The sequence below is a fragment of the Carettochelys insculpta genome, chromosome 2, assembly GCF_033958435.1.
Source record: "Carettochelys insculpta isolate YL-2023 chromosome 2, ASM3395843v1, whole genome shotgun sequence".
In the NCBI taxonomy this organism is placed as follows: Eukaryota; Metazoa; Chordata; order Testudines; family Carettochelyidae; genus Carettochelys; species Carettochelys insculpta.
The window spans coordinates 25,911,726-25,935,161 of record NC_134138.1 but is presented as its reverse complement, the minus strand read 5'-3'; the positions used below and the strand labels follow the sequence as shown (position 1 = coordinate 25,935,161).

The following is a 23,436-nucleotide window of genomic DNA, read 5'->3' as shown; positions in this document are numbered from 1 at the left end:
CTCGGATGATGGTCCCCATTGACCTGAACCTGTCATCCGGCAGGAACATCCTGGCATACCTGGCATCCAGTTGCACCCCTACAAACTCTATTGACTGAGATGGGACCAACACCGACTCTGTCTCGCTGATCAAGAGATCAAGGCTTACAAAGGTTTGACGGATCAACCGTACATGCTGAATCACCTACTCCCTGGAACAACCCTTGACTAGCCAGTCATTCAGGTACGGGAACAGCTGCACCCCTTGCCTACATAGATGCGCTGCTACTACCGCCATGCATTTGGTGAAGACCCTCAGGGCTGCAGACAGACAAAGGCAGCACCATGAACTGATAATGGTTTCCATCTGCCATGAACCTGAGAAGCCTCCCGTAAGGAGAGTAGATTGAAATACGGGGAATATGCATCCTATAAGTCGAGAGCCGCAAATTAATACCCCTGCTCCAGCATCAGGAGTATGAGACTCAGGGATATCATATGAAATTTTATCTTTTTTATGAACTTGTTGAGAGCCCTTTAGGTCTAGAATGGGTCTCAAGCCCCCTTTTTGTTTTGGAATTAGGAACTACCAGGAATAAAACCCATGGCCCCCTGAAACTGGAGGAATTTCTTCTGTGGCCCCAGAACCCAGGAGGGATTGCAATCCCTGCTATAACGGGATCTCATGAGAGGGGTCCCTGAAGAGGGAAAGGGAAGCGGGGGGTAGGAAGAAAACTGAATGGCATATCCTCTCTCTTCCATACACAGGACCCACCAATCTGGGGTCATGCTGCACCATGTATGATAAAAGGAGGATAGGCGGAACAAAAAAAAAGTGGTGATGCGGGAGTGGGGGGAGATTGACCTGATGCTCCCAACTGTGCTATCAAAACTGAGGCTTGGACCTCTGTGGGCCCATTTGGTGGCCTTGAGGTTGCTGGCCTGAACGGCGCCTGCCTGGCCTGTTCCGCCTTCTATTGCTGTCCCTTTGCAGCTGCGGAAAATGTCTTTGAATACAGGGGTTAAAATACCTGTGTTGGTTGGCAGGTGTATGCAAGCCCAAGGAGCAGAGGGTGGCCCTAGAGTCTTTCAGACTACACAGTTTTTTATCTGTCTTATCTGAAAATAGGGCAAGGCCATCAAAGGGGAGGTCCTGGATCGTCTGCTGGACTTCACGAGGCAGGCCAGAAACCTGCAACCAAGCCCCCCTGCACATTGCCACTCCAGAGTCCATAACCTTTGTGGCAGCATCCGCAGCATCCAATGATTTCAAGGGCGGCCCTGCAGGCAACAGTTTGTTCTCCACCACTATGGCTGTGAAGTTGTGCTTGGCTTCGGGTGGCACCATCTCAGAGAACCTAGACAGGGCACTGACTGTATTATAAGCATAACTGCGAACCAGAGCCTGATGGTCAGCAATTCTTAACTGCAACCCTTCCCGTTCAATAGACCTTCCTCCCATAGAGGTCCAAACGTTTAGCTTCTCTATTTTTCGTGGAGGAGCCCTGGAACCCTTGGTGCTCTCTATGGTTAGTAGCATCCACTACCAGGGAGTCAGGTGGGGCGGTGCATGAACAAATGTTCATTGCCCTGGGATGGGACTAAGTACTGTCTCTCATTCCTACAGGCCATAGGAAAGGCAGAAGCATGTGTCTGCAAAACCATTTTAGCTGTAGTTGCACTTGTTTTGATTATGGGCAGAGCCACCCTTGTGGGGCCTGAAGAGGACAAAATGTCCATGACAGAGTACATTTCATCCTGGACCTCCTCCGCTTGCACCCTCAGGAGCTGTTGAAATGCCCTGCCATTCTCCACTACAGGCGAGGCCACCACCGCCTCATCTGGGAAGGAGGAATACGATAGCCCTTGTACCTCCATTTGGAGGGGATGGGTAGTAGGGACCTGGTCTGGCACTTGGCCCCCCATGAAATTATGGGCAAACCAGGGGGCACCACAGGAGTTGGCACCAGCTGGCCAGAAAACCCCACAACAGGTGACATAGATGGCGCTGTTACCGCTCCCTGCACTAGAGTCAGTGCGGGTGCTCGAGCTGGTGCTTGCCCCATTGGCACCAGAGGTACAATTACAGATAGCAGTGGAAACGAAGGGGTTCAGTCCCACCGTGATGGCGCCCACGATGGCACTGAGAATGAAGCCGACAAGGTACCCAAGTGGATTCACAATGACTGCTGCTTCCTGTCCTTGTTCTGGTGTTGGGGCGCCCAGTGACAAAGACGGTGCCGAGCGCAGTCAGCAGGGCCCCCAGCACCATTAAAGGCACTCCAATGGCCTGGCCCTGCACCTCATTAAATGCCCATGGGGTCCAGAAGGGCCACTGTTGAGTTGTCTGAGAAGCTGCCAGCCAACCCATATCGTCTGAGCAACGACTACCGTGCCTGCAATGGCTATGGTGTGGCCTTCTTGAGCTCCTGCTCCTTCTAGAGCTCAAGCAGAAGAACTCCCACTCAGAGGCAGATGATCATGGCAGGGCCATTGGAGTCAGTGCCAAGGTCATGCACACCAAGAACGGCACCAAAGCACAGGGCACCTGAAACTGGCCCAGAGTCTACTGGCTCAGCACCAGTGTGCTCTGCACCAGATACGGTGCTGGTGCCGGCATTGATGTGAGTGCAGGGGATGGCACTGTTGTCACGTCCTTGAGGCCAGATCACTCTGTTTCAGTGCTACGGTGCCTATCATCCATAGACGGAGAAGGACCCAGCACTGTCATCTGAAGAAGTCCTTGTGCCACTCGAAATGCCTCCGGCATTGAGGGCAAGTCCAGTGCCTGCAGGCTCCCGCTCGGCACTGGCTTCAACATATGCATCTCCTGCCCTTCGACAGTGTACACCAGAGCCTTGGACTTGAGGCTGCCCTGCTTTGACTTCAGTGGGCAATGCCTCTTCCTCGGCACCGGAGATTGACTCCTATCTCTTTGAGAAGGCAATGATGCCTGCACCTGCAGCTGCCAGGAGTCCTTAAGGGGTACCGTGGTTGACTGCACCAGTGCACTTTGAACCAAGGAGGCTCCGCTCTCTGCTGCTGCTAGGGACTCTTGAGGCTTAAGAGCTGCCTCCATTAAGATGACTTTAAGGCATTGGACACTATCTTTCAAAAAAGTCTGGGCTTAAAGGCTTTACAAATTGAACCGTGATCATGCAAGTGTCCTTTTCCCAAGCAAATTAAACAGGCTGAATCGGGGTCACTTTTCAGCATATGTTTGCTGCATTTTGAACAAGTCTTAAAGCTTGGGGAGCCAGGCGTTCCCCAGTTCTGAGAGGGACTGAAAGCCCAACCTTGGCTATTAGTTAAAACACTAAGACTATCTACTACTAAAACTATTTACACTTCTTTAAGAACTATTTACACTAATATAGGCTAATAGCTAATAATTTCAGCAGAAAAAGCAAAAGCTCCAAGGACCGGCAGCCCAGCGAGACGGAACAGAAGGAGTGGGGTGTGTGGGGGTGAGAGGTGGTGCATATATTGGTTGCCATATCAGCACCACTCCCAGCGGCACCGCATAGACCCTGAGGCTAGTGGCTAGGGCAAAAAGCTTCTGGCAACTGGGCGTGCGCCAGCACGCACCCAACTTGGAATGGACATAAGCAATCACTCGAAGAAGAACCAGAATTTCTGTAGGATTGTATTACATTATACAGGTTGCAGGGACAAAAAGTGGGGCCCAACGTAAAAAGTTTGCTCACCCCTATAATAGAATCTCAGAATCAACCAACTCCTTTTTTTTTTAGTACGGTATATTCCTAAATCAGAACAGATGGAAGACAGTATTTGATGTTTTGTTATGCTACTATTTTTCTCATAACTGACATTTTCTGAGCTGAAGACAATAGTAGGACCAGTTGCTGACTGCACAATAACTAGGGCGCAGCTCATAAGATAAGCCTCGAGCTGCCAGAGCATATAAGCAAGTGTTAGAGCAGTGGGCGTCAAACTTTTCTTGTTGCATCTCTCCTTACCTCATCCATGCCCTCCTCCCAGCCACAACTGGGAAATGGAAGAATCAGAGCAGAACAGGGGGTAGAGTGGGGCTGGGTGGTGCTCCCTCTTTGCCCCCCACCCATGAAGGCTGGCCCAGGCCTGTCCTGCCCCTATAAAACTTCCCCATTGACCTCTAAGGGGTACATTCCACAATTTGTGAACTATTGGATTAGACGTATGCAGGTTTTACATCAAGCAAAAATCCAGGAACAAGATCTCCAAGGCAAATATATTTATGAGAGTCTAAGGGCATAAAAAACACACCTTTAAACTCAGTCTTTGTAGATCTTTGAAGACTGAATTAGTTATAACTCTTCAGGGGATAAAACTAGGGGCAAACAGGCCTAGCTGCACAACAGTGAAGACTACATTAAAATGTCAAAGAATACTAACATTAATTACAAGAAAAAAACCTCAGAGATCAAGATAAGTTATCCGAACAGGAAGAAAGGCCCTATCATTCACAACTGACCACAGGGAGGAAGGACACAACGTGGCTGGGACCACATGGTCATTTTGTAACCTTGGTTCTGAATACTTGCTGCCAGGAGCAGGTGGTTGTGCATGCCAGTGGGTACAGCATTATAGAAAGTGCCTGAAACTCAGCACTGTCATGGGAACACATATAATGAATTCTCGCACTTGATGTATTTTTAGCAAACACTTTTCTAAATTTAGCCCACTTGGTACCTAAGCACATGCAAAGCCTTTATGGACTGTTTTATCATTTTTGACGGACAGAGAAAACACTTACTTGGTTATAAGTTTGTCAAACAAAACAGATTGGTTTGTAGTACTGTAACGACTTCGCCTGATTCTGCAACTGCGACGCACCTCCACATCACCACTCCCAACACGGACTTGTTCAGCAGCTTTCACATCAGCTCTGGTTTTCAAAGACCTAGTAACTGGAATTATTATGTTCATAAAAGTACATTATTAAAAATATATTTGCCCTTAAATTTAGAGAAAAAAAAATCTTGCAGATATCCATTAGTGTTGCACTTTGGTTTAAATACACAATTATGTGAGTTATAACTATGACTGCAACTTTCAACTTGAAATTAATATAAGTGATTTACATACTTCTATACATTATATTTTATATGCAAGATTTAATTTGTACATGAGTGAATTTAACAGATTTTTGAAAATGGAACCAGTTAAGGTAAGTACGCAATTTATAGTCTAGCTAAGAGCAAACTGGAATAATTACTTTTTTCTTACAAAATACAAATGCATATGAGTTTCGTCTCCACATTCTACTCTTTAGATGTCTTCCTTCACTGAGTTACACAAAGTTGTTATCATGCCATTATTTTCACACGCCAGAGGTAAGCTATTCAGAAGTGACTACCTATTTTGGGTGCCTCAGTTTTTGACTACTATTTTGACAGATTAAAGGCATCAGATTTTCAGAAGGTCAGCGTTCACACTTTCAGGAGATTTAATTTGTTTCAATTTGTGCAGTCACATACTCAAATTCTCGGTCACTTTTGAAAACACCTGGCAAACATTTATATTACATCAGTAATTTTACATCATTATTTATTCTTATTATTAGTACTACTACTACATCAATAAGCTTATATTAACACACACACATACATACACACCCCCCCCCCAACAGAGAGATAGCTGTGCTAGTCTATGTACTATCAAAACAAAAAAGCAGTCCAGTAGCACTTTAAAGACTAACAGAACAATTTATTAGGTGATGAGATTTCGTGGGACAGACCACTTCTTCAGATCATATGACTATGATCTGAAGAAGTGGGCCTGTCCTACAAAAGCTCATCACCTAACACACAACAGTGAAATAATCAGAGCATCAGACAGTTAAAACTGCACACAAAATAATCTTAGATCACACACTATACTAAAACTAAATTTGAGTATAAACATAGGCTTTAATCACAGGGTTACAAGTTTACAGTAAACATTGAGAAGGTGACTGCAAAACCTGTAGTTTGACATATTCCAAGTGCAGGTCTTGACTTCTATTATCATCATCATCATGCATATAAAATTCAGGCACCCTAGCTTTGCCCAACTAGTACCTTTCAACAACCTATGGAATATTGCCTACGGTGTATTCTGCCATTAAAGTTAGCTGTCTGAAAATGAGCTAAGAATATTAAGTTAATTTATTCAGCACTGCAGGCTGATTTAAAGTGAAACAATTCAAGTTACACAAAAACAGTCATTTTATAACCCACCATTAAAAATTGTAAAGACTTAGTTTCTTCCTTTACCTTCTTTACAATCCTCATTTTTTTTGTCTGCCTGCAGCTTAGCCAACCGCCTATAGAAAGAAATGGGAAACATAAGCATTAGTGCATCTGCTTAACCTATTTAGGCATAAAGGTCTAGATTTCATTAGCTTAAAAACACACGTTTATGCAGACAAAAGAGTCATCATTACAAGGCCCAAAGACTGAACTTTTAAATTCAGCTGACCATGGTACACTCATCTTTTCTATTCCTTTTTACTTTTAGCTGAAAAATTTAACTAAGCCTGGTTCAAGTCTTCCATTGCTCCATTCTCTTCTCAAAGGTTATGTCTAGATTACAAGGATTTGTCGACAGAAGACTGCCAAGCACATTTCTCTTTTGATCCGCTCTGTTGACAGAGAGTGGCTAGGCCTTATGGGGGAATGGCAGAACACTGTTGACAAATGTGCTGTGTTCTGTCAATTTACTGTGAACAAAACACCTTGGGAATCTGGATGCTTCATGCGCTTTGTCAACAAAACTCTCCAGTGTACACTCATCCCTCACTTTATGAGCACAATTGGTTCCTAACTTTCTGCTCATAGGCAGAAACTCGTACGAGGGACACTAAATTCCTATTAAATTACATGTAAAAGTCTCGGATTAGTTCCTAGGGCTCCTAACTTGCAGAAGGAGTGGCAGCAGGTGGTGCTGCTTTTGAAAGGTGAGTGAACTGCAGGTTGGGGAGTATTAAAGGCTGGGGGTAGTTTGGGGCTGTGAGTGGGAGGGAGGGTTAAAATCTGGTGGCGGGGGCCCTCAGGCTGCTGTGGTCTGGGGCCAGCAGGGGGAGGGGGGTGTTTGGGCTGCAGGGGTCAGGCGGCGGCAGGGGGTGTGTGTGTGGGGGGGGCAGTAAGGGGGTCTGGCTGCCGCAGTTTGAGGATGCGGGGCCATGGAGGTTACAGGAGTGGGGTGGTCTGGCTGCAGGGGTTACAGGCATCACGCTGTGGGGCTGCAGGGGGGTCTGGCTGTGGGAGTTACAGGTGGCCGCGGAGCAGTCTGGCCACAGGGGGGTACAGGTGGCAGCAGGGGGGTCTGACTGTGTGGGTTATAGGCGGTTGGGGGGGGCGGTCTGGCAGTGGGGCTGCAGGGCGTGTACAGGCAGCCACGGGGGGTACAAGTGGCAGGGGGGTCTGGCTGTGGGGGATACAGGCGGCTGCGGGAGGGTCTGGCCGTGGGGGGTACAAGTAGCAGGGGGGCCTGGCTGTGGGGCTGGCAGGGGTGTTGGGCTATGGGGCCACGAGGCATACAGGCAGCCGCAAGGTCTGGCTACAGGGGCAGGGTGTTTCAGGCTGTGGGGCCAGTGAGGGGGTCTGGCTGCTGCAGTTTAGGGCTGAGGCGGGGTGTCAGACAGCGGAGGTGTTCTGGCTGCAGGGCCAGCAGGGGCATCACGCTGCTGCGGTTTGGGGCTGCGGGGTCACAGGGAGTGCAGGCAGCAGTCAGGTGTCAGGCTAGGGGACCAGCAGGGGGTCAGGCTGCAGCGGGTTGGGGCTGTGGGGCTGATGGGGGGGGGGTCAGACTAGGGGTGTTGGAGCCACAGGAAGGGGATAAGGCTCATATGAGCAGGAGAAGTTCACTCAGAGTGAACTAAGGTAGGTTAGTGTGTCCCTGGTTTAAGTGACTACTCGTTAATTAAGTACTCGTTTAATGAGAGACGAGTGTACACAGTGAAAGAAAGCACAAAAACTAACCAGACGGTGGATGGAACACCTAATTAAGGCAGAATGCATAACATAAGTCAACCTGCTCTTGGAATGGAGAAAGCCTATTCTTGTCTGTGGCTGAGGACGCAGAGTGTGACTGTGCTGAGAGGAAAAATACTTCAAGCACTGAAATTAAGTTAACTCCGCCCCTCCAAGGAAGTTATAAACATTCTACTATTAGAACAAAAGGTGTCTTCAACCTTAAAATTAAAAAGGACTATCAGCTTGTTACATACATCTGAAAAATTAACCTTCTGTTGTTTCACATTACAATTAATGTTATCATAAGAAGATCTGAAAGGCGTATCTTTACTTTCTTGGCTTGTTTGCTATTTGCATGACAACTTTGTGTCTAATGAGTTTCACCTTTCCCTGTTGCATAGATTCTTAATACAGCCACTAAGAGACATACATTCCCTCCAAACCAAAAAAACTTTGTAAAAGAGCTAAACTTAGAGCGATCTAGTAGCCAACAGAATACTCAGTTACTTTTATTTCCCCCCCCCTTCTTTAAGAAACTAGATTTAATTTTAATAGTGATTATTAAGAGACATGGAAAGAGAGCAGTTACCTTGTAAAATGTCTTCCATTAACATTTCCATGTAACATTTCCATATTTTTGTCAAAGCTAGAATCTGAAGAGTGCAGATTGCTTTTTCTCATTGGTCCTAAGGACCGTCCAGTGAAACATTCAGCTTTGTCAGAAGAAAATTCCTAGGAAGATGAAGAAAATGTTCTAGCTGAAGCACGTGAATTCAGTAACATGGGAAAATTACTTTTTCCCTGCAAATTTTCATTCTAAGACCCTCCAAGTCAGAGAGTATTTACAGTGGAGTATTCTACAGCTCCATAGAGGTAGCCCAGATTTTTATTCAGAACCTGGGTTTAAGATTGCTCCTCAGAAAGAACTCTAGAACAATACCTTCCAAAATGGAAAAATACTAAGGGTATGTCAACTGTACAGCAACACAGCTATGGTGCTGCAGCTGTGTAGCACCATAGTGTACACATTTTTAATTTTGCCAGAAGGGATGAACTCCAACAATGAAAAACACCCAACCTCCCTAAGAAGCAATAGCTAGATTAACACAAGAATTCCTCCACCAACCTACATGCATCAACACTGTGAGTCAGATCAACCTAACTGCAACTTTTCACAGCTCTGAACAAACATCTGTAGGTCCATCTTAATTTTACAGCTAGACCTCTGTACTATAATTAAAGCCATTTGCACCACAGCCTTGACTTGAAATTTAGGAATTTCCTGAAGAAACACCTTCCTTTTCAAAACACTTACAGGACTGTGTAGTGAGGTGCTGTGACCTTAACCTGACTCCAAGGCAGAGGAAGCCACTCAGAGACCTTGGTGGGCAGGCCCAGAGCACCTATGCCCTGCCCCGCAGTGAGTTGCATCTGGGACCGGATGTGCCAGAGGTGGGACACGGGGCTCATTAAAAGGGTGGCTCCTGAGCCAAGTGAAGGCTTCTGGCCAGTCTCCTGTGAGCAGGAGCTGAAGACCCTGCCCCAGGCTGACAGACTGGCCCACCAGCCACATGGACCAATCCCAAAAGCCACAGCCAGGCCTGCTGCTGGCCCTCTACTCAGAGTTCCCGGATCGATATGGGCTCTCTGGCCCACTGAGAGCCCCATATTCCAGGGACGAGGACCAGCTCAAGCCTGTTAGCCTACCCGCTGCTAGCTACTCCAAGAGCCCAGACCTGCCCATGTTGGTGAGCCTGCCAGCCGCCAGCTATGTGGAAGCTTTGGACCTGCCTGAGCCTCCAGTCCCCTATCCCAACAACACAGAAATGCCCAACTGGCCAGACCTGCCTGCAGCTATGTATTCGGACGGTATCAACCTACCTTATTTCCAAAAGGACTCCAAGTGGGAACCTGTGCTGATTGATGGAGGTGGAGGTAGAAAGCAGCCCGGGAAACAGTCCGCCAGAGCCCATGTCAGTGTGTTTTGACCTGGATCCCCACTGACCAGCTTGTGGCAGGAGCTGCTGTTAGGGCCCAAGACCGGGGCACAGTGGAGTAGACAGACCTGCACCCCCTACCTCTCTCCCTAGAGAGGCAGCCCCTTGCCTCTCCCAACCCACACTGGTTTGGTTGTGTATCTGCTACCCTGCCCTGTGCCAGGGCAAACCACTGGTGTACTGTTTGGACTGTGCATCCCTGCTAAAAGGGAACAGGGTCTTGATGACTACTGCTCCACCCTCTCCCAGGGCCCGGGTGCACATACCGTTTGGGGCCTCAGCCTGGCAATCCAATGCTGAGCCTCAATAACTGCTGCCCTGCCCAGGTCCAGGACTTACAAACTGCATTCCTCAGCCTTGCTGCAAGGTGCTGAGCTTATTAACTACTGCCCCACTCTGCCTGTGGGCCAGGGCCCATACCCTGATTGCAGCTCCACCCAGCAACTTAGTGCTGATCTTATTAACCATTGCCATGCCCTGCCTCAGGCTAGTACTTGTAAACTATCGGAGGGGTAGCCGTGTTAGTCTGGATCTGTAACAGCAACGAAGGGTCCTGTGGCACCTTATAGACTAACAGAAAAGTTTTGAGCATGAGCTTTCGTGAGCACAGACTCACTTCGTCTCAGCCATGATGCAAGGTATTGAGCCTAAGTGACTGCTGCCCTGCCATGCCCTAGGGCTAGGGCTCGTAACTGTGGTGCTCAGCACTAACATAATGCACTGAACTTGACTAACAATTGTTGCCCTCCCCTGGGGTCAGGGCTTATGAACCGTGCAGCTTGGCCCTGCAGGAAGGTGCTGGGCTTGCCAGCCTGTGGGACTTTAGGGGGTGCTGTGACTGTTCCCACCCCACCGAAGGCAAACCTAAGGCACTGACTGCTGCAGACCAACAGCCCAAAGAAACTACTAATATCATCCAATTCTCCAAAGGAGATTCCGACTGCTGAACATGGACGGTCCCTAGTATGAAGAATGTTCCTTCTCTCCATCCTCACCGTGGCACAGAGTTTTCACTATGCAATGTGAAAGTAACAGGTCATCCCAAGTGAGAATTCAATTTAAACATGAAAAAGGTTTACTGGAACACCCTGTTCTTTAACAGACTTCTACCAGATCCTGCATCTACGGAGATGAGAATGCCTCTTGTGTTACAGAAGTGTGGATGAAGATCTCTATGGTAGCCTTGCAGACTCCCTCAAACTATCAGTGACACTGCTCAAAAAACTGTTGCTTTTTTTCAGAATGCACAGTAAATGTATGTGAGACATTGTAAATAAAACACTGAATGCACAGGCACATCTAACATATGCACTTCTTCACTTTCAGGGGCTATTTGGATTCAGTCAGAAGGACAATAATACCACTTTATATTCTATGGTAATGTGGACACCCTAGTGATAGATGCCTGGTTAGTTCACAGAATTACCATGTCTGACAGCAGTTTCACTGAGAGCATACCAAGCTCTGAAATCCCAGTTGGACAAGGAGGTGGTGAGTTAACAACTTATTTTCAGCAAGAAAGAGACCTGCGACCTTAGGATATGTCTACACCTCAAAATAAAATCAAATTTATGAAGGTTGAATTTGTTATATGGGATTTTATGAAGTCGAAGTTGAGTGTCCGCACCTGCCCACAAAGTCAACTCAGTGTGTTCCCATTAATCGCCAAAGTCTGACTATTGCAGCAGTGCATTGTGGGGATCTATCCCACAGTTCCCTGAGCCCCATTGCATTCTGGGTTTTTTCACTGCCGCATTATGGGGAAAAAAAACTCACTGCAAGTGATTGTAGGCGTATGATATCATCTTCCCACACTGCATTGCGCTCAAAACAAATGGACATTTTTCAGAAGTCTCCTTCCCCAATGAGATATTGTTTGAGTCATCTGAATCACAGACCTTTTAACCAAAGGTGTCAAGACAGCACACACTTTCATCTTCCCAGACTGCATTGTCCTTGTTTCCCTCCCTTCAGAGCCAAACAGCCAATCTTCAGAAGGAAAAGAGGGGGAATCCCAGAGGGCATTAGTGTTCAGTGGTTAGCATCACTCAGAAGAAGAAGAGAAAGAAAATCAGGGTGTCTTGCTTTATAGTGGCTAGACTTGGGGAAAGAAGACCTGTAAATTATCTGGCATTCAGTAGGGCTGGGCACCTGTGTTCCCCCCTCAAGGAATATTCTTCCAGCAAATAGCAAGGGAGCCTTTCCCTGTTCTATGACATACTAACAGGAACCTCACTGGTCCCCTGGGGAAACAACACCTAGGGAAATGCATACAGCAGCCAAGAGGATTGGCAAAGGTGCTCAGGCTACAACTATCCGAGCAACTGCGGACGTCTGGGAATGTTCTGGCATGAAGTAGGGCTGGGCAGCAAGTCAGGGAGCTGTCAGTCCCACACATTATGGTGTGTGTTCTCCAGGTCTGTTTTCCCCCCTGTGAAAAAGCAGCAAACAGGACATTGCAGAGACTGTGCAGCTCCCCTCAGTCACATGCTTTGGGAAGTGGAAGGCAGCCCAAAATTCTGCATTGGCTAGGGCCAGCCACCCAATCCTCTGGAGCCAGGGGCTCATGAGGCTCCTGTCAGCAAGGAGCAGGCACCAGGCTACAGGGATGCCAGCCCACAATTCCACATTGGCTAGGCCCCCCAGCGACAGCAAGTCATCCCTCAAAAATCTTCTCCCCAGTGACAGCCAGCCCCCAAATCTTTCCCACCTTTGAAGCCTCCACCACATGCAAGCCAGGACATGCTGCTATCTGGAAGCATGGTCTGCACTGTGCAGCAGGTACGTGTTTTTATTGGGTGCGGTCCTAGCCACATGGTGTGGTTGAGCAAGGAATAGACACCCTGACTGCATGGTGCCTGTAAGAGAGGGGGAGCTGCCTCCATACAAATGTGACATGCAGAAAAGAAGTTTCTTAGCCTCTCACCCAAACATGACCCCCATAGCCCAGCCACCACATGGTATGGTGGGGTGGAGGCTGGACCGCCGCATGGCACTGAGGGGGGTTGCCACAAAGTGAGGTGTGGGCTAGACCCCCAAATGCAAGTTGCCTGTAGGGTAGCAGGACCTCCACATACAAATGTGAAGCAGTGAAAAAAATCTCAGGCTCTCCTACTATATACCATGCAGGGAAGAAGCTTTCACCCCATGCAGGACGTGACACCCTGCTATCTTATGTGCCACTGCCTGGTCCTCACAGACAAGACACCATGTGCTGTATCAGGGCAGGAGCTAGACCATAAGATGAAACTGGAGCTCTGTAAAGTAGCTATATGTGATCGCCATACTTATCGTAAAGAAATTAATTCAAAATGCCAGGCTTTCTGTTTCCTACTTCCTGCTCATCTGGAGTGATGGATGACCTGAAAGCAAACCTCGAGGAGCATTGTGGGACACTTTCCAGAGTTAATAAAATTGATTTTAACCCTGGTTAAGCTATATTGTTTTAGCTTGACATTGCAAATTCAATTTTTCAAGTAACTTCGTTGGGAAGTCAGTACAGAGGTCAGTGTTACAGCCACGTAGAATCTACTTATTGAGCATTGGGATATAGACGGAGAGTTTTAAAATCGACCATGGAGCCTTAAATTCGACTTTATCTCCTAGTGTAGATAAGGCCCTCCATAGTTTTTTTTAGGACTCCTAGTCACAGATCAAGATTATGACAGGAATATGCATATTGCTAGAGGATTGAGAAAAGTGGTGGTTTTCAGGAATGTGTTATCTGATGGTGATGAAGGAATGGTTTCTTATAATGCAATACGCCTGAGGTTGATAACTTGCCCTTCTAAGAAATGTTGACCTTGACCTCCAGGATCAGGCCATATTTAAAAAACAGACAAACACTGAGCATCAATTGCTTCAGCTGTTTGGTATCCCTTGTAACACCAACCTAGCTTCAGGTGATTCAATAAATGAATAGTAACAGAGAGAAAGCTGTGGTAGTCTACATGTTGAAGTACCTCTTATGAGACATTTGAATGACTTTTTCAGAACAAGTATTGGAAGGGTAGCCGTGTTAGTCTGGATCTGTAACAGCAACAAAGGGTCCTGTGGCACCTTATAGACTAACAGAAAAGTTTTGAGCATGAGCTTTCGTGAGCACAGACTCACTTCATCAGATGCTGGTCTTGGAAATCTGCAGGGCCAGGTATAAATAAGCAAGAGCAAGGGTGGGGATAACAAGGTTAGCTCAGTCAGCAAGGGTGAGGCTTACTACCAGCAGTTGATCTGGGAGGTATGAACACCAAGGGAGGGGAAGAATGCTATGGGTACCCGCATGGCCCCTCAATATGCCAATATTTTCATGGCTGACCTAGAACAGCGCTTCCTTAGCTCTCGTCCACTAACACCCCGTCTCTACTTACGCTACATTGATGACATCTTCATCATCTGGACCCATGGGAAGGAGACTCTGGAGGAATTCCACCGGGACTTCAACAACTTTCACCCCAACATCAACCTCAGCCTGGAACAGTCCACACAGGAGATCCACTTCCTGGACACCACAGTGCTAATACACGATGGCCACATCAATACCACCCTGCACCGTAAACCTACTGACCGCCGCGCCTACCTTCATGCCTCCAGCTTCCACCCCAGACACACCACACAATCCATTGTCTACAGCCAAGCACTAAGATATAACCACATTTGCTCCAACCCCTCTGACAGAGAGAAACACCTACAGTATCTCTACCAAGCATTCTTGAAACTGCAATACCCACCTGAGGAAGTGAAAAAACAGATCAACAGAGCCAGACGTGTGCCACGAAGCCTCTTACTACAGGACAAGCCCAAGAGAGAAACCAACAGAACACCACTAGCCATCACCTACAGTCCTCAGCTAAAACCTCTACAGCGCATCATCAGGGATTTACAACCCATCCTGGACAACGATCCCCCACTTTCACAGGCCTTGGGAGGCAGACCAGTCCTTGCCCACAGACAACCTGCCAACCTGAAGCAAATCCTAACCAGCAACTATACACCACACCACAGTCACTCTAACTCAGGGACCCATGCATGCAACAAACCTCGTTGCCAGCTCTGCCCACATATCTACACCAGCAACACCATTACAGGACCTAACCAGATCAGCCACACCATCGTGGGTTCATTCAGCTGCACATCTACCAATATAATTTATGCCATCATGTGCCAGCAATGCCCCTCTGCTATATACATTGGACAAACTGGACAGTCTCTACGTAAAAGAATAAACGCACACAAATCAGACATCAGAAATGGCAATATACAAAAACCCGTAAGACAGCACTTCAATCTCCCAGGCCACACAGTAGCAGACTTAAAAGTAGCTATCCTACAGCAAAGAAATTTCAGGACCAGACTCCAAAGAGAAATTTCTGAGCTACAATTCATCTGCAAATTCGCTGCCCTCAGCTCTGGCTTAAACAAAGACTGAGAATGGCTGGCTAAATACAGAAGCAGCTTCCCCTCCCTTGGTATTCACACCTCCAGATCAACTGCTGGTAGTAAGCCTCACCCTTGCTGACTGAGCTAACCCTGTTATCCCCACCCTTGCTCTGGCTTATTTATACCTGGCCCTGCAGATTTCCAAGACCAGCATCTGATGAAGTGAGTCTGTGCTCACGACAGCTCATGCTCAAAACTTTTCTGTTAGTCTATAAGGTGCCACAGGACCCTTCATTGCTTTTTCAGAACAGTTATAGCTCCTTTATCTCAGCTCCCCAGCACAGGGACAACTAGATGCCATTCAGGATAGTTCTATGTTACACTCTGTTCTGTGTGCATGGGTTTTGCTGGGAGTTTGAGAAGTTGTTTCAATTACATCTGGCTCAGGACTGATAACCCTGACTTGAGAATTAATGAAAAGGTGATTATATTCACTGTGGCCTGTTCCCTCACAATCTCCTTTACTGTCTTTATTCTCAATGACTTGGGGGGCGGGGAGGAAGAGGAGAGGGAAGAGGACGAGAGGGTGGGAAAAAGAATAAAGGCTGTCACAGGGTGACTGGCACTTAAAGGGCGAGCTAGGGCTAAGTGCCTTTAAAAAAAAAAAGCAGTCATATAGCACTTTAAAGACTAACAGAACAATTTATTAGGTCACAAGATTTCATGGGGCAGCCCCAGTTTTTCAGATCTTGTAAGTACAATGGACCCAACTTATGTGTAGGTTGCATTCCTGGGCAACTACGCATAAGTCAAATTTTGCGTAAATTGGGACCAGAGTCCCTTGGTTCTGGCCGTGCCTGGCTCCCTGCTGCCCTGAGCATCAGGAAGCCCAGAGTCAGGCACAGCAGCAAACCAACAGGTGTTCCTGCACCTGACTCCCAGCTGTCTGCCACTCACCTGAGCCAGGAAACTGACCGGCGCAGCTGCACTGGTCAGTTTCCCAGCTCTCACAAGCAGAGGGGTACTGGAAGACAGGTGCAGTTGCTGGGAGTGCAATGGCCCATCTGCTGCCTGGTTCCCTGCCACTTGCAGGAGCCAGGAAATGGACTCGCACAGCAGTACTGGTCAATTTCGACTCACATTATTCTAAGAAATGCACAAGTTGAAATCATGTAAGTTGGAAGTCTACTGTATGTGACAGTCTGATCCTAGCAGAAGGGCACCTGAGTATTCTAGGAAAGGGAAATTAACTGCAGAAATTTCAGTCCTCGCAGCAGAAGTTAATAGAAAGAGAAATAAGCACAGCTATGACCTCAACAGCAGCTGGAGAGTACTCCTAGATTCAGAAAGGACCAGTTTAAGGCTGACTTAGCAAAGGCTGAGCTCTAGAAGAGGGACTCTAGGAAGCAGCCTAGAATTGGACAAGACACCATGAGAAGACTGCTGTGAAGAGCCAAGTGGGTTGGGAAACACCCAAAGAGGCTAGAGTTTATGTTCAGGTGATTAAGGAAGACTAAAACCAAAATGGAACAAACTGCTCCCTTAAGAAGCAACCTACAGCTGCGTGACACTAGAGCCCAGGAGAAGAGTTCTGAGAATTTTCATATCTTTACAGAAAATAGAGCTGAGGAAATAGCTGAAGAATATGGACTCCAGCCTCAGCACTGACCAAACTAAGACCACCTCTGAGAAGACCTGTGTTTACCCAGAGGGACAGACTGTTAAAGACTGAGTTCGTCATCACCCTCTGATTCTGAGTGTGCCTCTCTCATGATTTTTTTTCTAAACTAGTTTTAAATTATGCCTATAGGTTTATTAATAGGCCTTCAATAAAAGCCTAAACGATCTAGGCCAGGTGGGTGCACAATTTCAAAAGGGGGGTACCCCCCTACCCCCACGGGACCCTCCACCGCTTCCTGCAGCCTCTGTTGGCAGAGGGTTGCTTCATTTCCGGTCCTGCTCCATTCCCCTCCTGCTCCCCAAGCTAGGCTGACCTGTGCTGCCAGCCCTTCTACCCCTGAGGGGTCCACAATCCCCTGAAGTGCTGGAATCATTTCTGGTCTCCCAGCCTGAGCAAGCTGGGAGGCATGTGTGGCAAAGGCAGCTGAGTGGGGGCAAGCTTCTACTGAACAGCCTCTTTGTTCAGCTTCTGAGACAGTTAACACTTTTTTCTTTTCTTTTAAATCTATAAAGTGCAATCATGTTGATCTTTTGTTTTGTTCCAAAGGGGGCTCTTTAAACAGCAGGGAGCTGTTGGTTTTTTGTCCACTGTCCTCTTCCCCAGCGCAAGAGTGAGTGGGACAGAGCCTTGAAACAGAAAGATAAGGAGTTTTTATATATGTAAAGCACTCTCCCTTTAATTTAAAATGTTGAAATATGTTACTGATTTTATGCATATTTGCATTTATATACTGATTAACAAAGACATTCTACATACTTATTCTTATATGTGCTAAAAAAGTTTTTTTTTTCATATGAATATAAGTGAAATTTCTATTCGTTTGATTACATTAGACAAGTGGGGGGGTGCTGGGTAATTGCAGAGACAAAAAGCTCCCCCCCATGTAGAAAGTTTGCTTACAGTAATCCAGACTGCATTTCCCTGGTTCTAAGTGCATCTTGCTGAGCCAACTAACCTTGATTTTTTTTTCCTGGTGTAGTACTCTGAAGAATATCCACTCCTGGCCTGAACAAAACTCTCTCTCCTCAAAAACATGGTATACATACAAGGGTGAATAAAAAAAAAATACTAAATTTCTCAGTTAAAAAACAACTGTTTGAAATTTCTGGGCTTTCAATTTCCATTTCTCAGCCTACTAAAAAGTAACATGTACAAAGAGACAAGTTGGACCAGATTATTTTTATGTTATGTTTATATTGTGGGTAGATCAAGTTCAAGCATGGCAGAGGAGTTAATTAAGATATTGTCTTAAAACAGAGACAATATATATGAAAGGACAGATATAGCATAGAAAGGAACAGTGTAGTGAACTAAAAAGAAAAAGGGAACCTGTCATGGCTTCAGGGCATAAGAGAGACCTGATCAGTGAACATTTTTGAAGAAATCTGCTCCCTGGGTTAAAAAAGAAACTGTCAAGTGTAGGCAGTGGAAGATGATGATGATGCAAGGCATAGATGCAAGACTGAAACATTGTAAGAAAAACTGCTTATTGGGGAAAATGGTGTAAAGATGTGGACATGGCTGATTGGATCAATAGATTAGTAACTTAATTACTGGTCAGTAACTTAAATAATTCACTTTGTAAAGCATCATTTTTCCAAGACTCACTCTCTCTCTCTACACCTTTTAGTATGTGTGATTTGACAAGTAAATTCTCAAGGTGTCTGCTGTGTTGAATATTACTAGGAAAAAAGTTTTTAGCTAATCCTTATAGCTTATTTAGTTATCTAGGTGCAGTATCTATCACTCAAGAACACAATACAGAAAGCTGAAGTAAGAGACATCTAGAGCTGCCAGTTGCCACTGTAATTTTCTTATTTTATATAAACATCATTGCCACAGACCATAATGGTGATGCCATAAATTTATTCTCTACTTTACCCCAGCATAATTTAGCTTTTTGCAAAGGAATCCCATTCTATACATCGTCTCAAAAAAAAAAACCAGATGTGACAGTAAGTTCAACAGGGCTTACTTAGCTTTTTTTGGTAACCTGATTTAAATAAAAACAATTTTTCATGGGGGTGGGGAACACAACGATACATCAGTCCACTCCAGTACATACAGACCTTGTTCCTGAAGAGTCATCTACTGAAAATGAAGAGGATGCACTTAGTAGGCCATAGTGAAAGACAGGCTATACGCCATGTCTACTTCTTGAGCTATATACCCACCTTACCTTGTCCCATGTAATAATGGAATCCAGATGTTCCCTATGCATCTGGACCCAATATCAGGAAGTTGTTAAATAATTAAGAACAAATCTACCAAGAGATGCTTATAAAAGACATCTGACAAAGTTCTTTATATACAGATTTGTTGTAATTACAGGATAGATGCAAAGCTATAAGTGTGCTGGGAAGCCACAAAAGGATAACCTGGAGTTGAATCTGAACATTTTATCTTAAGAGGCCTTGCTAACATTTGACAAATTGGATCCTATTTTCTGTTTCTCTCCTGAATCAAACATGGATAACTTTGGTGCTTGAATCTTCTGATGGGTGTAACTGGCCCTTCCATTTGTTCACCAAAGTGATGCTTCAGAGTGCTTCAATGACTGCTAGGTACTACGATCCAGAAGAGAACAAGTGTTTCCCTTTCACTTATGGCATTCTTCAGAGACATATATTTGGAAGTTTTAAATGCACGGCAAACTAAGAGTCTGGTGAAACATCAGTCTTGGAAAAGTGGGCTAGAGGAATCTAACTTAAAGAAGATTTTATGGTTTTTTTGCATGCTCACAGGGCCTTCCAGCTGAACACAGATCTCTACAATTAGATTACTGCAAACAGTCTCTGAGTTGAAACTACTTCAAAGTTTTAGCTCAGTGAAAACCTTATTCACCTGTCTGGGAGTTTGGCAGGAACACTTATTAAAGTGGTATGATTACAAAAGTCACAACAGGCTTAATCTTGTGTAGAGTAATGAAGATCCTTCCCTAGGAGCTCCATCTCCTCTCCCCTTCCAATAGTCCTACAGAAGGTGACAAGTCTGATACAAGCTTGTAGACTACCACCCTAGGCCAAGTTTTCCCAGCAGGGGAGGGATAGCTCAGTGGTTTGCTCACTGGCCTGCTAATCCCAAGGTTCTGAGCTCAATCCTTAAGGGGGCCATTAAGGGATCTAGGGCAAAATAGATTTAAAAAAAAAAAAAAGTCTGTTAGCTGTGGTGATAGGTCCTGTCCTAAAAGCAAGGAACTAGACTTGATGACTACTCAAGGTCCTTTCCAAGATAGGCATATTTTTTCCCTGATGGACACTTGTCAGGCTACTGTATTTGGCAGCCTACACATATGGCTTGAGCGTTCTTATACATAGATCCCTGAATGGATTTAAAATTGGTCTCTGCAGCTGCATCTGGAAAATGTATATCCACACATTTGCATGGTACTAGGTACAAAATTTGTATCTGCATCCATATCTGCAAAAATGAGCTATGGACTTGCAGGACTCTACTTTCCATGGGCTCAGCAAGCCGCTCCTTTTTTGGATGCTAGTGTTGTACTTCTGCAGCCTCTGTCATTGTATAAAGACAAGATGTGCCTCACTGATTTATTTTAATTGAACTTTAAGGATGCTAGTTAATACCAAAATGTTAAGCTTTGACAGCTGACTTTATAGTCATCTACACAACCCACCACAATAACATCTCAGTGCCATAAGCTTGCCTTCACTGCTAAAAGATGAGTTTTCACCTGGGGTAATTAACACACGGACTGCACCGCAGTAAAACATAACAACAACAACAGTGGAGACAAGGAAGTTAAACCACAGTAGGAGAGTGATGACCTCCAACAAGTTGCTATGATGTCACTTAGGCACGGGCGCGCAGAGAGTTAAAACCATGTAATTTGACCCTGGGGGCCAGGCTCTCACAGTAGGTGAGCACAGAGGTTCCGGAGCCAACACACCGGCAGCGAACACAGCTCAGGGGAAAGCCAGGGAGACAGAGAGCCCACCCCAGGCGGACGAGTCTTACCAGAAGCTCCCGCAGCAATCAGTCTCTGCGCACCCCCGCTACTCTCCGGGGGTGATGGGTGTTGTTTTGGGGCGGAGTTTAGAAAGCCACACCCCCAATTTTACAGGCGAGGAGGGGGCCACCCAGCTCCCCGCCTCCCCTCCCCCACCCACCGCACGCACGGCAGTGCCCCTCAAGACCAAGGCCAGTGCGGTGATGGGGTACTCGAGCGCGCCCGACGCGCTCTGGAGACCTCGGAGAAGGTGGCATCAGCCTGGCACTCCGCAGTCCCGGTACTCACGCTGCCCTTGGCCTGCGGCGCTCTCCCGGATCCTCTGCCGCACTTGCTAGCTGAGGCAGCTGCGGCCGAGCGCGTGCCCATCCTGCGGCTCCGCAGCGCCGGAGAGGTCAGGGACAGGAACTCGGCACTTGAGTCCATCAGGTCGTAGAGGGACGGCTGGCTGCCACGAGACGCGGCAGACGGGATGGAACTGCCGCTGCCCGTGCTACTCCGTAGCATCACCATGGCCGGAGCTGTCGCTGCCTCAGCTGAAGGGAAGGAGGGTGGCGGCTTCTCTCCGAATTCTGGCGCCACAAACCGCGGATTGTCACTTCATCGCCCTCCCGCCGAATCCCTCCGCCTCCACTTCTCATTAGAGCAGAGTAGCGCGATTACTGCGACGCAGGGGTCGTGTTGTGGTATGCACTCTTCCGCTCGTCCAGCGACTCCTCGGCCACCCCAAAGGAGACCGCTCCCCCCGTTGTCGCTTGGGACTCTTTTTTCCTTGTCAGTTAGTTCCGGCAGGGTGCGGAGATACACGCGCAGGTTAATGCGTCATTTTGGAATTTTTGGCGCGTGTAAAATTGGAGGGGTGTTTTGCTCGGCTCTGATTGGTCAAGAGAAAGGCGCTCAGCCCGCCCGCTCCAGTTTCCCGCTGAAAGGGGATTAAGTCGAACGCCCGCCCTTTAAAGACACAGTTCCCCAACAGCTGTTCCTCGTCCGCAGAGCAAGATCCCCGTTTGGAGCAGCCGCAGTAAAAGTGGGGATTACAGTTTGAAGGGGTTATTGTCACCCTGCGAGCACACAACAACTCTGGTTAAGAGACACTCCCCCATCACCCACATTAACAGGTTTTTACTTTTTAGATAGGGAAACGTGGTGCATTTTTCCTCTAGTTGTGCTATCAGCTAGCACTGAACCCATGACCTAAAGTCCTCCCTGGTTCAGCTTTCTAACCGTTTGTACCAGCAAGCTTTCAATCAAGTTTTTTTTTAACTGAAACCTAAATTTAGACTCCTAAGCCCCCTTTTAACACCTGGATTTTGGGTTAGATTTCAAAAGTACTAAGCACCTAAAAACTCTAATGGGGAAGATTTGGGCATTTATTTAATAGCTTATCTGAAACTTTATTTTAAAAAACGACCTTTGGCTTGAGTGGACACACCTAAGAAGGGGACATAACATATTCCATATGCAGAAAGAACAGTTTTGCACACCAAAATAGACTAATTTTTCATTAAAGTAATTTTGCTTGCCTCTGCCTGAACAATAAGCCAAACTGAAGTTTCAAATATCAAGATTTCATTGTCTCAAAAAGTTTTAAATCATGCAGAATTTAGCACATATCAATTAAAAATGGGTTGTCAGCTAGAAAGCTCATATCTAAACACCCCAAATGCTGATGAGGCCTCATCCACTAAAAATGAAAGCTTTCTGTAGTTTCGATGTGACAACACCATTTTGCAGAACTGTTATGGCCTGGAAGTAAATACATTTTGTGTGATGTTAGAAAATAAAACATAAATTTCAACGAAGTGCTTCCTAAAGGTGGCCCCCCCATCATCACACTATGGAGAATGACATACTAGCTACTAGAAAAGCGTACAGCACTTTTACAGAGCAATGAATACAGCTTTTTAATATAAAATGGCATTTTACATTATGAAACCTAGTGACTGTAAAAATAAGTTGTTTTGTGTATTTTATGGAAAGGAAATTAAAGGCCCGTGTGCAGCCATTGGTTTTGCTCGGTTAAGAAAGTTTCTGACAGTTTTTAGGGCTTTGAACTAGCTCCATAATCTCCTCCCCACCACCACAAAACAAAAACCAAAAACTAGAAATAAATGTGTTTAACTTGAAACAGTTGTTTGACTATGTACAATGAGGATGGAAAACACTCCTGTGGGGATGTTTTCCATGCATCCTGTGAACATGTTTCTTTTTCATCCTCAGCATCTTCTCTGTGGCTCTGGGCCAGTCTCTCCCTCTCTCAACAGATGCAGATTCTACTCCTATGCCATTCTTGATCAGTACCAGCCCTGCCGTGCCCTCTTGCAAAGGCTTGCCCTGGTCTCTCCCTTCCTTCCACTGTAAACTCAGAATTTCACAAACACACCCTGCCCCCCAAAAATCCCTCTTCTTCCTTTGTTTTGGCTCGAAATCCTCTCACCCTCTTGGCTAGGCTTAAGCATTTCCTTTTGCCCACCC

At 46.4% G+C, this 23,436-nt stretch overlaps 1 protein-coding gene across 1 annotated transcript in view; it reads right to left on the bottom strand.

Moving 5' to 3' along the window:
* The window catches only part of ATAD2 (ATPase family AAA domain containing 2), a 116,221-nt gene extending 94,719 nt beyond the window's left edge, over positions 1-21,502 (bottom strand). The window contains exons 1-4 of the mRNA XM_074985623.1: positions 21,250-21,502; positions 8,527-8,669; positions 6,237-6,286; positions 4,736-4,889 (exon numbers count right to left, since the gene is read on the bottom strand). Coding sequence (XP_074841724.1) covers positions 4,736-4,889; positions 6,237-6,286; positions 8,527-8,669; positions 21,250-21,474 — 572 coding nt within the window. The 5' untranslated portion in view covers positions 21,475-21,502. The remainder of the gene's footprint in view (positions 1-4,735; positions 4,890-6,236; positions 6,287-8,526; positions 8,670-21,249) is intronic.
* Positions 21,503-23,436: the final 1,934 nt, after the last annotated feature.